The sequence below is a fragment of the Rhamphochromis longiceps genome, linkage group LG10, assembly GCF_057381845.1.
Source record: "Rhamphochromis longiceps isolate RC_006_pf linkage group LG10, R_longiceps_female_GT1.1, whole genome shotgun sequence".
Lineage (NCBI taxonomy): Eukaryota > Metazoa > Chordata > Actinopteri > Cichliformes > Cichlidae > Rhamphochromis > Rhamphochromis longiceps.
The window spans coordinates 16974580-16991508 of record NC_140566.1 but is presented as its reverse complement, the minus strand read 5'-3'; the positions used below and the strand labels follow the sequence as shown (position 1 = coordinate 16991508).

Genomic DNA, 16929 nt, shown 5'->3' with positions numbered 1-16929 from the left:
TTTCAAAACAATGACGAATTTTATTGTTTATGATATAATCTGATTTACATTTTTTAAAAAGAAATGGGGCTGACAATGTGCTCTTAAACTTATGCTTTTTTAAAAACAAAACAAAACTGCAAACTCATTTTACATTGCGAGTCACATATAGCCTTTGACATTGAGTGGGCCGGACCAGCGAAACTTCCCTTTCTGTCAGTGAAAAGAAGTTTAACTATGCATTTAATCCCTGGAATATCTTAATATCAGAAAAAGAAATGCAGTTTTGTTTGTCTCAGTTTATCTACATGATAAACAACATTCTGTAGTAAATGGGGAAAAAAGTCTGTTGGGACTTAAATTGCAAGAAATAAAATTTGAATTGTATATGTGGGGTAATAATATTTATGATAACTGTATAAAAATACAGTTCCGATTTCCCAAAGCAATCCAATTGGACTCTTAAGCAGTGATTCTGGCTGCTGGCGCTCATGTTTGACATGATGGATGTAAGTCTCATTTGGCTGGACACCACCCGTATTGTAATTTTTTCGCTAGAATAAAGAGTTGTAAAAAAAAAAAAAAACCCCCAACAAAACACAACAACCCTACTTTGTCATTCCTGAGACTTCCCTGAGAAGAACTGAATATGACAGCCACAGGCAGAGTCCTGATTACCATACAGTACAATCTGAAGAATATCAGCATACAAAAAAGTAACCTTTCACACAAACAGTTATCCAAGTCACACACTCATTCACTGTCCTCCTTTGAAAGCTGAAGTGCTGAAGTGCAGCCACATGCTTCATCTCCGGTCCCGGTGCCTGCTCCTGTCTCCGTGCCTGCGGTCATCCCACTCTCGGCCTCTGTCCCGGTCATCTCTCCTTCCTCTGTTGCCCCACTCTGCTGTTCTGTGTCGGTCCCGATCGTCTCTGGCTCTCCCGCTTGGTCTGTCCCACTCCCTCCCTCCACCACCACCACCTCGTTCCTGCACCGGGTCTACCCCGAGATTGATGGGTTTACGGAAAGGCCTGTCCCTGCCGCCGAACCGCAGCTGTCCGGATTCCTTTTTCCCTCCAAGCCCGCCGCCGAGCCGCCGCGGCACCCATCCTTTAAGAGTCCTCTCTTGCTCAAAATCCACGAACACTTCATGCTGGTCGACCACCAGCTTGTTGGCGTCCCGGTGTTCCAGATCTACTGGCGTTTAGATCAACTGGCGTTGGTCGAACAGATGTGTGGCAGTCTTGCGTTTCAGTAGCTCCTACCGACAAACCAGCAAAAAAAGCCAAATGTGTCATCTGTGACACTTGTGAGGTTATCTCAAACACACTCCGTCAGTCTTGATGCTGTTGAACAACAAAATGTTTAAAAATGTGGCGAGTTTACCTGGTGATATCCTCGTGCGCGACGCGATCGCGAAAACAGCAAACAAGTAACACCACGCCGTTGTTGTTCACGGGACAGCAAGAGTAAACGATCGGGAGACTCTTGTCGTCGTTATCGTCCCCCTCGCACGGTTTATTTCTCCGAATTCAGCGTTTTTGCTTCACAACTACAGCGTGCAGTTTACTTTGTGCACTAACATGGACTCGAGTCAACCAGCGCCACCTCTGGCCAAGTGCCACAGCCTACAGCCAGATCAACCTGTGACACACATCTGCACCACGTTTGAATTCGTGTCATGCACATTTGTACCTTTCAATTGTGTCTGTTTGTGCGTCATGCAAATAAACCTTTGGAAAGAATGAAATGATATCATATATTCCTTATTGGCCTACATTTGTACAAAATTCCAAATTATATACACAAAGTCATAGAAATCACTGCTCCAATTGGTCATCATGATTTTAATATTCTCTTTTTCCATAACAATGAAATACACCTTGGACAAATATGACACATCAATATTTCATTAGTGTTGTCACATCACATCCTGTAAGCATCGTCTGTCTGTGTCTTTTCCCTGAAAATGAATATTTCCAGCCAATATAGGCAATTCATCAACATGGCTGGAGTTATATACAGTCTGTATAAGTGTGGTTAATCTAATGAAGATTTGTAAGGAGATGGCAGTTACTGTGAATTCACAGCAGTTACACAGTGATTAGTAATAAACAGCCAGTGAGAGTGAGTGGATATGACTGTTCCCACCACTAACACATGACCATAGGCCACTACTAGATAAACTTGTGACACATCTGCACCTGCTGCTATGATCACATTGAGTAGAGGCTGAGTGGCTGCACTTACCCCTGGTACATCCAAATCTACCCACAAACATGTTGAAAGATGCAATGCCAGCAATGTGGATTGTCAACACTGAAAACAATCAGTAAGCAAAGACAACAGGGATCATTTGTTTCTGTTTATTTAGCACCCACAACATTTGTAGTCGCCTTCTGCACAGGGGAAGTCCACACACACCGTGTGGTATCACTTTCCACAGAAGGTGCAATCTGCAAGATTGAATGAGATTGTCAGGGTCATTGTCTGACTGTTTATTACTAATCACTGTGTAACTGCTGTACATTCACAGTAACTGCCATCTCCTTATAAATGTTTATTAGATTGACCACACTTATGCAGACTGTATATCACAACCAACTCTAACATGTTTGTTTGCAGAGGGAAGACACAGACAGACTACGCTAACGACATGTGATGTTACAACACTGGTGAAATATTAGTGTGTTCACGACATTTTTCGTATGGGCAAAAGTATTGATATCAGGATGGTGATTCTTATGTGTATGTCATTTGGCATTTTGTACAAATGTAGGCTGATAATAAATACATGATATCATTTCATTCATTTCAAAGGTTTATTTGCATGACGCACAAACAGACACAATTGAAAGGTACAAATGTGCATGACACGAATTCAAACGTGGTGCAGATGTGTGTCACAGGTTGATCTGGCTGTAGGCTGTGGCACTTGGCCAGAGGTGGCGCTGGTTGACTCGAGTCCATGTTAGTGCACAAAGTAAACTGCACGCTGTAGTTGTGAAGCAAAAACGCTGAATTCGGAGAAATAAACCGTGCGAGGGGAACGATAACGACGACAAGAGTCTCCCGATCGTTTACTCTTGCTGTCCTGTGAACAACAACGGCGTGGTGTTACTTGTTTGCTGTTTTCGCGATCGCGTCACGCATGAGGATATCACCAGGTAAACTCGCCACATTTTTAAACATTTTGTTGTTCAACAGCATCAAGACTGACGGAGTGTGTTTGAGATAACCTCACAAGTGTCACAGGTGACACATTTGGCGTTTTTTTGCTGGTTTGTCGGTAGCAGCTCCTGAAACGCAAGTCTGCCACACATCTGTTCGACCAACGCCAGTTGATCTAAACGCCAGTAGATCTGGAACACCGGCGGGCCCGGACCACAGATCGCTCCTCTTTGTACTCAATGAAGGCATATCCTTTGGAGAAACCCGTGACAATGTCCCGGACCAGCCGGAGCCGCTGGATGCCTCCGTACTTAGAGAACACTTTGTGTAGTTTATCTTCGGTGGTCTGTGGGTTCAAGCGGGACACAAAAAGCGTGAGCAGTGGGTCTCCAACGACGCCTTTGTTGGGCTTGTACCGGGCACCCATGGCCCTCCAGACCGCTCGATCATGGGGTTCCACGTCTGTGCCGTCGATGCTACCAGCTTTCAGCGGGTCGTACACCTTCGCTATCGGACTCCAGTCAGCCATTTTAAACTAGAACGATGGCACAGGAGACTGGCGGGCTTTACAAACAGTTTTCAGGGCTAATATTTCTCTGCATTAGTCGCCAATTACGCGTTAAACCACACCAGTACCGCTGAATCTATTCACTCTTCCAAGTGCATCAACAAAAACATTCCGTAATGAAACGGGGTCCAGTGTGTCACATTTTAAAGTCCCCCTACTCGCCCGACTAAGGATACTAGAGTTCCGCTGTGCTAAGATACTTAGACCAACTTAAAACTTAAATTAAAAATAGATAACGTAGATTAATTATAGCATCAGTCGACAAATTTGCAAGTATGAAGTAAGGTTAATTATTATTAATAATAAATAATACTTTTTATAAAAATAAAAAGTTTATAAATAAAACTTTTTATTCATTGCACAATACTGTCACTTTTTTAAAAAAAATAATAATTTTATATAATTACACCATAATCAATAGCATAGATAGTGACAGATTAAAGGCAATAGCATTGTTGTGTTATTAAGCCATTGGTCTAGCATGTGCAACCAGGACACCGATTCCTTGATTCTACAAATCATTCTTCCATAATTCTTTTTGACAGTGCTGGTGGAAAGTGCCTTAAAACTTTTACAGATGTTAGACTGAATCGGACATTGCTAGAAAAAATATTAGAGCCCAACCTGATTCCCTCACTGTGAGAGTCACAGCATCCTGTCAGTGTATGTACTCCCTGATTAATATGGCAAGGAATGGCTTATTTGAATGCCGCTTTTTTCACATCTCTGTAGGTCAGTCTTTTTTAGCTACACCACAGAACTCTCAAATGTGCATTTATCTTGTACACAAAACCCTCACAGCTATACCATACCATCGACAGTCAGCTGTGGACACTCTCTTTCAGCATTTGGTTGCTGTGCACTACGTTTCATTTTGGAGTCATGAGGGACATGTCTCTATTTCTATGTCCAGGACCAAAATATGTTGGTTGTAACAAGCGGTTATTTGAGTTACTGTTGCCTAATAAAATGGGTGGTAAGTGTATAAAATTATCTAAAAAGACTGAATGTCAAATGCTATCCAAGTTACAGGTGCCTGAACACTCTTGGGACAATGCATTACAAAAACATTCTTTAATAAAACACTGAAACCACAACAGCTTCTGCTCCACGGTGAATAACTTCTTACAAAAATTGTGAACATGCTTCACTTCATTTTTCTGTACAGTTCCATCTGATACACATGGTACAGTATCAAAAGGGTTTGGAAAGGTGAAACAAATTCTTCTATGTAGTTTATTTAAAAAAGAACTTTTGCTGCGTAGATGCATCTAGTCTTGTTGTTCTAACAGCATAAAAATTATACATAAAGGTTGAGCAGGTGTGCTCTTTAGCTCTGCTCCAGATTCATCATTTTCTGAAAGCCTTTACATATCCTCCACACTCCATTTATAGGCCGCTTCCTGCACAGCCTTTTTATCTGCCATCCTCTGGTAGCGTTTCTGTTCAAAACCATTTGACCTGCAAGACACAAATAAAATAACCCTATTAATTATGATACGACAAGCTAAAAGGCCAAAGACAATCCATTCAATTAGGCGCAAATTTAATATAGACGTGGAAAAAAATGATCACAATTTCTTTACCATTAATGTGCAAAATGACAAACTGATGTGTGTATTAAAAACATTCAATATTAAACTACAGTTCTGTCCTCAACGGTTTTCCTCTGTCACCGATGCACAAACTCTACCTGTCAACTCCATCCCAGCGGTACCCCGGTGGAATATTGAACCGGTTTGGAGGTGGAGCAGGGCCTTTATATCGAGGTTTCTCTACAAAAAATCAAAACAAACATACAAATAAATAAAAATACAAACAGTAGCAAAAACAAAACTGCTGCTATTTAAAAGCTTCTTACAAGGATTGACCTGGTGAAATAAAATAAAGTCATAAATAAAATAAAACATATATAATGTTAAATACCTTGTGTTTTTGTGCCACGGTCCTTTTTACGCCTGAGCATTGCAGCCATAGGATCGCCTTCTCTTTCCTGTTCTCTCAACATGCGGTCAAGATCCTCATCGTCATGGTGACGTGCCAGTGGCTTCTGGGCTTCGTGCAGCGCGTCCTCAAGTTTCTGCTGATGCATCTGGCTCTGTGCCAACCTATACATACATTTTAACATAAACCATTGAACCACTTTTATAATTTTTTATGTGGATATAATCACATAAACTGTGATATTTGAAATGATCATGCACATTTACCCTTTTCCCCACTGAGCGTATTTCTCGTCTCTTGCCGCTTTTTCACCAGACTTAAGTGTTGTTCAGACTTAAGTGGGTTTTATACTTTCCACATCTGCGAATCTTCTTGGGTGTCTGTGAATTTCAATTACAATGCACCAACTACATATGCGCGTAGGCAGTGCAGTTTAAAGAAGTATAACTGGAATGATTACTCAGTCGTTGGGTCTCCAGTGGTCCGTGTATAATCGAGGCTTTAAAATATCTCATCATCTACATCTCTCCATGCTACCCTGTCGCACCTGGAGCACCAGGGGAGCTACACACGCCTCCTCTTTATTGACTTTAGCTCTGCCTTTAACACCATCTTTCCTCACAGCTGGTGTGCAAGCTGTTAACCCTAGGAGTCCCATATTCCACCTGTCTATGGATTAAGGACTTTCTGACAAACCGTACACAAAGGGTTACGGTGGGCCCCCACATCTCCTTTTTTTAAAAATCAGTCTTTTGTAATTATATTTAAACTTTTTCTCTTGACACCACAGGCTAAAACTTTATCATACAAAGTAGAAGCTATATATGAACATATTCCAGAAACACCACCATCTTCTCTGGGCTAACGCTTATTTGAAATGGACTGAGGCAAAGCAGAAAACTGCTCTGTGGTCAGACTAAAGCGGAGACACACCTTTATCTGGTTTGTTATCAGTGCTCAGCTCAAAAGTTTGAATCTCCTGGGGTGCGTCAGTGCCTGTGAAATTAACAGCTTACACATCTTAAAAGGGGCCGTCAATGCTGAAGGTTTTACAGCAACTTGTGCTCCCAGATTGTCTTTTCAGTGAAGGCCTTGGATATTTCAGCAAGACAATGCCAACTACTCAACCAGTATGGCTTCACAGTAGAAAAGTCTTGCAGTCCAGACCTTTCAGCAGCTGAAAACATTTGGACATTATGAAATAAAAAAATATGGGGCTGTTGAGCAGCTTTAACTGGTTATATTTGCAAATCACTGCGTTCCATTTTTTGTTTCAATTTCTCACATCGTCCTAACTTCTTATGTAATTTGTTTTATTCTACAGATAAAAGTTAGGCAGTCACTAAAGTTTTGAGTTTATCCTGCTGGAACTGTGAGTTTCAGTAGCACATTTTTTGGAAGAGACACACTAAAAATAGTTACGATAACATCTCTTTTACAAAAACAGCTGTAGCTCTCAATGCCACACGTGTATCTCTATTCTCTGAGAAGTGACTACTGGCATTTCTCACGCAAACACCTGCAACATTTCAGGCTGAGGAGTTACTTCCAGTAATACAAAGAAGTGAGCTTTGATTTCATTTTCAGGACTAGTAATCGACCACGTGATGCTGCTATCTACATCCTTATTTTTCACTGAAAAAGAAAAGAGGAAACCAAAAAATAGATAAAACTGGATTATACAACTCGAGACAGCTGCTGAAACCAGACACCAAACTCATTTTTTGTTTACACTGTCTGTCTGAGTTCAACCATCCCTCTGTCTGTGACGTGCTCCTTTTCTTGCCCTCCCAGCGTCCGTTCCCATGACCTTGTTGCTGACACTGGACTGTGATCCATCATTTATCTCGACAAATTGGATTCTCTGATCGCTGACTAACAACCCGAGCGGGACCAGAAAGAAGCAGAGTGATCTGTCTGATCACCACCCAGAGTGCTGCATACCAAATGAAAGCAACATCCATGTTCATAATCTACTCAGCAGTGACCCTTCGACTATAAGAAGAGGAGGTATACCTTTACAGCTCCAATCTGTTCCTTCCGAAACTTCTCGAGTGGTGAGATCAAAACATCATCAGCATTTTGGATCTAAGAGATGAAAACAGAAAATGCAGTCAGCTCAGTGTGTCATATCGAGTAAATATCGAGACAAGCAACATAAATAAAGCAACAGCTCCCATGAGGGCTTTAGCGTCTCACTCAAAATAGCTTTTATCAACTGGTCAGCAGAGGCTTGCCTTTTATTATTCTGAGAGTTTTACCTTAAAACAGGAAAATTTAATTCAAAATATTTCAAATCAATATGCTAACAAGACAATCTATCGAAAACTTCACCAAATTGTTGTATAAAAGCAAATTTCTGGTTGAGATTTACTCTATTTACCTTGTCAATTGTAAACTATTTAAATGGAAATTATTGAGAACAGAGGTAGCAAGGTATGTATATTTGAGCAAAGCAAATGATCTGAATAATCAAACACCTTTTAATGCCTACACTTTACCTGCTGCTGACATAACAAAAAAAAAACAAAGCTTAAGCTTCATCACCTTGAAGAGCTGTTCAAACATCACAGTAACACCCAGCACAAACATTTAGTTATGATTTCGTCATGCTTGGCACATACAGTACTCTGCCAAAGCCTCAAGCCATCTCACATTCCTTTATATTGTGCCAAAGCCAGACTTTCTGAAGGTCTTTTAAAGCTTTTCTTTTGACATCGGCTCCTTTTTCACACATTTGCTATCCAGTCTTTGTATCTGACCATTTGCAAAATGACAATTATCCCAAACAAACTGCATACCTGGATAGAAAACACACAATGAAACACTATTAGTCATGGATTGGCCTCCCCACAATAATGTTGAACCTGGACTTCAACATCAACAACAACAGTGTGAGATTAGAATGGAACAAAAGGCAGCCAACATCCAAAGGATAAAAAGAAAAAATCTGATTGTCCTTCGAGAAGCCTGTAGAATTGTTCCTGAAGACTACTTGAAGAAAGAAAGCTTGCCAAAGAGAGTTCAGGTCTTGTTGAAGAATAAAGTTGCTCGGTGGTGATATCCAATTTTGACTATAAGGTTTGTCAGAAATGCCCTTTTTTTTTTTTTTGCTTTATACAATGTATTCCTGTTGTCCTAGAAAAAGATAAAGACATGAGGGGTGGCTCAAGACTTTTGCACATCACTCTATTTAAAAACACTAGACATAAAACTGTTTTTTTGCCAGTAGTCATTGAAATACTGCAAACCAAAGAGCTCTGATGCAAAGTATTTCACAAAATATTGGCCAACACTGGCCTGTTTCATCAGAAAAATTACAGTAAAACTGCTGTAACATTTCTGCTGGTTGAGTTGCTGCAGTATGTATGAGAAACTTGTGAGTGAGAGGCTGTGGTACAGAGGGGTTATCAGAACTGAGGACTCTGGTGTTTACATTAGGTCTCTGCCCTCTTTAGTCAGGAGTCTATATATTGCAAATGTCGGTCAAATCTTACTTTGTTCTGTCTCAGTTGATTTAAGCATCAGACTATAAATATACCCCCACTCCCACATCATGACTCCACTTTCACTTTGACTTTCGTGCTGCCCTAATACCCCAAAAGAGATCTGGTTTCTTATTACATTCAGCTGGATGAAAGTGAAATCTAAGAGACTGAAGTCCATTGTCAGGTCACAATAATGGTCTTTTCAGGTTGGACGGGTAGGTATTTCAGAGGAACTCATTTGCTGGAATTTCCCTTAAACATAATAATGATAATAATGATGTTGTTAGAAGGGTTGGAGTAGTGCCACATTAAGTGGAAAAGCATGCAATCGAAATGCGTGCACACACATACACACTCACAAAGAGAAATGGGCAGTCAAACACACACACACAGGACCCTTATATGGACTTTCCCAGGCACTGGGGCTGTGCTCACGCTCACAGGGGAATTGGCAGAATAGGTTCCACATGGTGCCTCTGTAACCAGACTGTGCTCACAACCACAAAGACACACACATGAGGTTGCATACTATGCACATACATTGCACATGCGCACAGGTTTGCCTTCACACAGACTGTGCCAGACTCGAGTCACCCTGAAACAAAGACCTCTGACTGATGGAGGTTCTCTGAGTCAAAGACATTTCCCAAATTGCCATGGTGCACAAAGTGCTGTCGGTAAAACGTATTCACTAAAAAAAAGAAGAAGGTGTGAATCAGACTTGTGGGAACTGGACTGAAGTAGGAGCTCGAGGAAGTGACAGTGGCTAAGAATGAGTTCAGCTTTTAAACAGAAATCCTGTACATAGTAACTAATAGGGCTGCTCAATTAATCGAATTTTAATCACGATTACGATCTGGGCTTTCAACGATCATTAAAAATGACTGAGCCGATTATTAGCCCCTCCCTCATTTATCCGCGACACCTTAAAGGCCGGTCCGTAAAAAGTATTGTCGGGCATAAACTGGTCCGTGGCGCAAAAAAGGTTGGAGACCGCTGATTAAGAGGACCCGAGGGAAGCTCGGAAAGCTAAGCAGAAGTTATTTGGAGAGGAGAGTGACTGCCGTTGGTTGAAAAGAGAGGTTAAAAAAAACTTCAGTGGTGTTGCACACTATTTTATATTATTTTTTAAAGTCATTGTTAACCCTTTAAATCCGGTCAGAGCAGCACGCTCCCTTTTGTGTAACGATTTTTAAATCCCTGTAGAACCTGAACCGTGTAAGCTAGCGCAATAATTTGTTTTGTATATGAAACCGGAGGAGTTGTACTTACATCTTATGCCATCAGCTTGTCCTCGGTCACGGTTTCCTTCCACATATAGCTTTGCAAAAATTGCATAAAAAGCGCTTGCAGGAACAAAAACATAATATTCCAGAAACATGCTTTGCCGATCCGATCAGCTGTTAGTAACACTTCCCACAGTGAAACAGACATCAGCGCGAACTATCGCATGTCCGCCATTTCCTGGCTGAAACTGGAAGTGACGTCATTTTCGCGGAAATGTAGTTTTTTACTTGTAGGCCTTAAAAACCTATACTGGTCATGTTTGACTTTTCTGAATAGTTTCTGAGATGCTTAGAACTCAAATTGCACTGCTGGAAATAGTTTATTTTGATGCACCTGCTGTTTTCTTTGCAAATTTGCATCATAGGATTGTTTTTTTGTTTTTTCTGCAGTGTATATAAAAATTGGTGTATCTCAAAAATAAAACTATGAAGACACTCAAAATAAATTTCCTGTTGTTGTAAACTATTTTTTGCAACTTTTTTGTATTTAAAGTTTTAAGGGATAAACCTCTTAAATTTCTCCAAGTAGAAATATATGTAAAAAACAAAACAAAAACTATTTTCAATTTTTTTGTAGTTTATTGCACTTTTTTGCAATTAATGTAGTTACTATGGACTTAATGCATACATATTATTAAAATATGGGCCATATCAGTTGTATAGCAACTTGAAATGCTCCCACAAATGGCACTACAACATGTAAAAAAATAATATAAGCTCTGGCGGACTTAGTTCTATGGTAGGTCTTAAAGGGTTAAATAAATATCGTCAAATAATCGAGATCTCAATTTCAGTGAAAATAATCGTGATTATCATTTTTGCCATAATCGAGCAGCCCTAGTAACTAATGACTTAAATCTTAATCAGTAATGGTGAATAAACATGTTTTTTTTTTGTCCACTTGGGCTGGTGAAAAAGTTGTGAACACATTTACAGTCACATATTGGGTTGATCATTAGCATTCATTTGAAATTGCTTTCTAGCCTCCTGGTGATCCTATTTTTAATATTTACTCCTTTTTTGGTCAGTGTATAGTAGTTAGTAAGGTAATGTACAGTGAGATGGTTTCAGCTCGGCCAAAATGACACTGAGAAAGAACTGAGAGGGAACCAAAACAGGCTAGTTTCAGTTCTCTCGTGATAAAGTTCTGCAGACCTGAAGGAAGCCTCAGATTCAAGTGGTATTTTTTCCCTTTCATGCTGCCACAGTATTTTCAAATTCTTACTATTAAAAAAAAAATTACAGGTGCTTAAAGATGGGATGCACTTGCTGCTTTCTGCTGCTCAACAGGAGACATAGAGTGCGAACACATTTCTGGTTGGTTTAGACTTTGGTGATAGCAGTTTGGTTAATTTTTTTAAGAGATGAGCATAGTCAGCCAGAGAAAGATGACAGGTATAAATATCTACAAGAACAAACATCCTACAGTTAGTTATCAATGTATCAAACTGCTACCAAGTCTGTATTTCTACGCACCCACACTCAAATACAATCACACATTTTCTTACCAGACGTTTTCTCTCCTCTTCCATGGTGCTTAAGAGCTGAGAGAACTCCTTTAAAGACTGGGCTGCAAAATAAATAACACATCCCACTGCTGTAACAGGCTTTGCATATCTTAAATATTGTGCAAGCTTGTGTAAAAAGTGGCATTTCTGTCTCACCTATATTGACCTCATCATCAGTCTCTGCATCTCCAATGCATTCAAACTGAAACTCCTGCAGAGACTGTGAGAATCGCTGTACAGCAAGAGAAAGACCTGAGGAAGACAGGTAGAAGTTCATTACGTCAACTAAAGCATTGTTAACAGCTGGATTACGGGTAACATCTTTAACTTAGCCTGTTTAGCTTTTTGCACAAGTTGCCATCAGCGGCCACCTGAAATGCTCCCTTTGTTCTACAGGTTGCAGGGAAAAATCACTTATTCCATCCTGTAATAAACCATTAATATATTTTCCTACAAGTCTCTTCAAGTGTGATGTAAATGAAGTGCCACACCCTGCAACAATCTCCTGTGTGTTTACGTGTCCAAACAACACTCCAATAATAGAGTTTAATACCACAGTTTATTCTCTAAGGCACACAAAATACTTGGCTGCATTCTGTCATTAACACACCCTGAGATTGTTGTGCAGGGCAGCCGCTGAGAAAACATCTTAATCATACCACTCCACTGCAAACTGGTAATAAAACCATTAAACTGTCATTTATATTTCTATCAGTGTACACCAGATTACTGCAAAAACTTTGTTCAGGTTGAATGTATGAAAACAACAAAACAACCACTTCATTCTGCACTCGATTTGGTGTCCAGGACTGTTTATGTCCTAGACTGCATTCGTGCAGAAAAATGTGCTTAATGTGCTTATTGTGATGAGGGTTTGTTTGGTGTCAAATAACTTGCTTTTGACTGGTTTTCAGGTTATTTCACATCTGTGTGGTCACAGAGCAGTCAAACACCTTGTGTGTTTAAGGTGACCCCCTCGTGTTCCCTCAATCTTACAATTCAACACTGTTAGGCACACACTTTTTCCAAAGTATGGCTTTTTACTTAGAGGCTGCACCAAAAGACATCATTTCATCAAGGTTCTCCTGAAGTTAACATGTGGAAATCACCACAATAACACAAACATTGGAGACTTTTGTGAAGTATAAACACAATAAAATATACAACTACAATAAAGACTCGAAAACCCTTAATAACTGTGTAAAACTAGTGGTAGGTGATTCTCAAGAGGTTTTTTTTTTCAGCTCAAAATGAGATGTGCCATTTCATGGATGAACTAAAACCTAGATTATTATCAGAGAAATCATCCTCTGAACAGTTAACAACAGTTTTAAAGGCTGCTGGGATTTTTTTTTTTAAGAGAGAGAGGATGCATGAGAGTAAGACATCTAATGCGAAAAAGTACACATATTTACTTAGCAAGAGATTTGGAAAACATTCAAATAAAATATATCTCTCTTTCACTGATTTACTCTCAGCATTGGTAATATGTCCCACATTGTCCCTCACAAGCATACTTCTTGTCCTATATTTACTGTTTTTGAAGTCTGGTCATGCTTCTTTTAACAGAGGTTAAAACTCCAGCAACACTTGTGGTATTATTGCTTCACCCTGGTGAAAGCTGCAAGCTGAAATGTGGTGATCAAACAATAAAATTGAAGCTTCAGCCTCTTTAGACTTCATGTTCTTCTTCATCCAGTTCGGAAGTAGGTAAGGTTTTCTGACAAACCTCTGCCTTGTTTTGACCTTGTGTGTATACAGCTGGCAGCGGCAGGTGATGACCTCAGCCAACAGGTGAGCCAAAAACCCCACCCCCCCCCACCTTAATCAAACACTACAAACAACAAGGAGGTATATGCTGTTTGAAAGCTGTCATCAGGACAAGAATATGGCACCCAGTCAGTAACCCAGCCATGTGCCTTTATACTGTCAAATGAAGGTGTCAAAATTAATAAACACACAGTCATTAACACGATCTTTGGGGGCTGACCTGTACTATGTAAGGTTATTTGATGGTGAATGCCATGAGACTGAGCAACCTTCTTTAAGACTTTCTTTGCATAGCATTTGCGTGTTCCAGTTATTTCCAACCATTTAATAAATACAAGGTATTCTGGGGCTGGCGTTTAAAAAAAATTGTATTCAGGAAAAACCCCAAATGTGATAATAATAAAGATTCATATGTGCAAAAATGTGAATATTTCCAGTTTTCCTCTGTTTTAAAGAAATTGAGAGTTTAGTGCCTTTAGGTTTAGTACTAATACCCAAGCAAAACAAGCTAAATTAACATTCTTCTGCCACTTTTAAAAAAAATACCCACTGTTTATAGAAAAAAAAAATCAAAAACATCACTGATATAGTTAATGTGGACATGGTCTTTTTATATATTTTCAGTAATCTAGCCGAAATCAGGTAACACCCAATAGTAGCTTGGTGGGTGGAGGTTAGGCGGTGGTCCTGCTGTTTTGGGCCCTCAAGGCAGTTGTCAGCTGTTTGCTGCTTTCTGCTAGTTAAAACCTGTATGTAACAGCAGACTACAATATTGTAAAGGTGACCTACATCAACAAATTAAGGTGAACAAATATTATTAATTATTAACTCGCGCAATAGCTGCTGTGTATATCACAGACCTACACTGTGCATAACACTGTAACTACCTTCCAAACTGTCCTGCTCATACTACACACACAAATGAAAAATGAGACACTCAAGGTTCAAGTCCCTACAGTGGTTCTGTTTGGAATGATACCCAGAGGACTTCCCTTTGGATCAGGTTGCATAAATCACTGCAAACTGTAAAGCACATTCGCTCCCAAGAATCAGCTATTAATCAGCGCGTACTTACTTTTAAGGGCAGATATGAGCATGTTTCCATCTTTGATGAGGTCTTTTATGAACCTGTTGGTTCGCTCCAACTCTATTTCATGGCACTGCAGCCGCTCTCTGAAATCCGGGCTGTCCAGGAAAGAATCACTGAACTCCAGCGTCGGCAGACCCATCGCTAGATTAATACACGCCGCTAATTACGAGAGAACAACAGCACGACGCCTTCTCTGCCTCCTCGGCGAGACACCAAACGGTGTTTCAGTGTGCTCCGAGCAAATTTCTCAGAAATTTCCTCCAGCTACTCTTTTTCATGCCTTTCTTACTTTTTTCCCAGCAGAACTTCCGGACACAAGAACACAACAGAGTCTCTGATAGAGAAGGTTTGGCTAAGCTATACAACGAGCTCCATGCAGCTTCTCTCCAGCCTTCTTACTGTCGCTACTTTCATATAAGGCGTCGCGCTGACTTCTTATTTACTTATTAGGTGAAGCAAAGCGGACGTACGGCCGTGCAGAGTAACTAACAGGGCTTAATGTTGGTCGCACCAAAGAAAGAAGTCGGCAAAGACTGGCTAACTTTGTCTACGGACGGATCCTAGTCTTGTTACTATGGGAACGGGAGACTCCTGCTGGCGCGTGCTGAAATTGGTGGAAAACTTGGCAAAGAATACAAATGGGCCGATAACTCTGTGATCCACAGGTTTTTAACAATATGAACACCAGCGGCAGCAACAACAACAATAATTTTAATAATAGAAAATACTCGAGCAAATTTTTAAATAAATTATTTTCCTATGAATAAATACTTAAATAACACAACAGCTCAAATTAAAGTCCTGAAAATCTGTTTCATTTCAGCGCGAATTGTCAGTATATTCCGGGTGAAGTGAAAGCGTTACAAGGAACTGAGTATGTCAGCTGATGTGTTAAAGGATTAAAAAGTACCCTGCCGTTTTTCCCTTTTTTTCTCTTTTTTTTAAACCCCGTTTTCCTCACAGACAACTAGAGACGCCTAGATGTACTGTACATCGATGAGCCACCTCATTAACTACATAACTACAGGGTAACTAACACTGATTGCCTGTTACAATGCAGTGTTCATCTGGGATACTTTGGGTGCTGGCACTGGGTGGTGTTTTGACACTTACCAACCCACCTGGACATTGTTGCAGACCAGTCATGCATCCCATCGCAGTTACACTCCCCAGTAACAGCAGCCTCTACAAGTGGATGAAAACCAGACCACAAAAACTGCTCAACAAAGGTATTAAGCTACTTTCCCCAACAAAACAAGCCCACTGAGAATCCAGAGCACACCTGATCTATGGAGGTCCCAGGCAGCCAACAGGACCTAGAAACCAATCCACTGTTAACATCCCAGTGGTAGACTCCAGGAGAACACGTCCTACTGTATTTCAGTACCCCCAATGCATGACAACTAATGTGACCAGATCCAAATAAACGTAGGACCAAATAAATGTGGGACAAAGTGCAGTGACTATAAGGGAGAATGACATGGACATGTTACTCGTACTGAGCAATGGGTTAAAAATGTGCTATATCTGACTCAAACACACACACAATATGTAAGCTAAAGCTTGAGAATCAACCACTCCGTATCGCCATATAACCCCAACAGACCACTTCAGTCTCAGAGTGCTGGCTTACTCATGGTTCCTTGGGCATTTGAAAGTAGAAAGGGAGGCAGAGTCTTTGGCTTTCAAGCCTCTCTTCTATGGAACCAGCTCCCAGTTTGGATTCGGGAGATTTTGTTACCCTGCAATAGGTTTATGGTTCTGGGGGCTTTCCATGATACACAGAGTGTTCCTTCTTCACTCATCTTTTTTCGCTCTCCTTGTATTTGTACACTACTCTGCATCATTAAATATTAATACTTTCTGTCTCTCTCCCACAGCCTGTCTTTGTCCTGTCTCCCTCCAGTCATTCACACACACACACAGGGTCAGTTCAAGTGGCTGCCCCTCCGTGAACTTGGTTCTGCTGGAGGTTTCTTCCTGTAAAAGGAGAGCTTTTCCTTCCCACTGTCGCCAAGTGCTAATTGTTGGGGTTTTCTATGTGTTATTGTAGGGTTCTTACCTTACAGTATAAAGCACCTTGAGGAGGTTGTTCTTGTGATCTGGCGGTATATCAATAAAATTG

General features: G+C 40.4%; 2 protein-coding genes across 4 annotated transcripts; both read right to left on the bottom strand.

Moving 5' to 3' along the window:
- Positions 1-3840, bottom strand: LOC146660620 (U11/U12 small nuclear ribonucleoprotein 35 kDa protein-like). Its single transcript, XM_085420586.1, has 2 exons — positions 3349-3840; positions 1-1173 (listed from the first exon to the last, which is right to left on the bottom strand). Exons 1-2 carry the CDS (start codon positions 3677-3679, stop codon positions 785-787), a joined length of 720 nt encoding a protein of 239 aa, XP_085276712.1. The 5' UTR covers positions 3680-3840; the 3' UTR covers positions 1-784.
- A 937-nt stretch (positions 3841-4777) lies between these two features.
- LOC146660619 (rho GTPase-activating protein 42-like) lies at positions 4778-15385 on the bottom strand. 3 transcript variants are annotated; one of them, XM_085420582.1, is made up of 8 exons: positions 14790-15385; positions 12101-12196; positions 11945-12006; positions 7679-7750; positions 5929-6042; positions 5645-5826; positions 5412-5493; positions 4778-5179 (listed from the first exon to the last, which is right to left on the bottom strand). In XM_085420582.1, exons 1-5 carry the CDS (start codon positions 14941-14943, stop codon positions 5980-5982), a joined length of 447 nt encoding a protein of 148 aa, XP_085276708.1. In that variant the 5' UTR covers positions 14944-15385; the 3' UTR covers positions 4778-5179; positions 5412-5493; positions 5645-5826; positions 5929-5979. The 3 variants fall into 3 exon arrangements, with proteins under 3 accessions (XP_085276708.1, XP_085276707.1, XP_085276709.1); XM_085420581.1 differs by having other exon boundaries at positions 5645-6042; XM_085420583.1 differs by lacking the exon at positions 5929-6042.
- Between the last annotated feature and the right edge of the window lie 1544 nt (positions 15386-16929).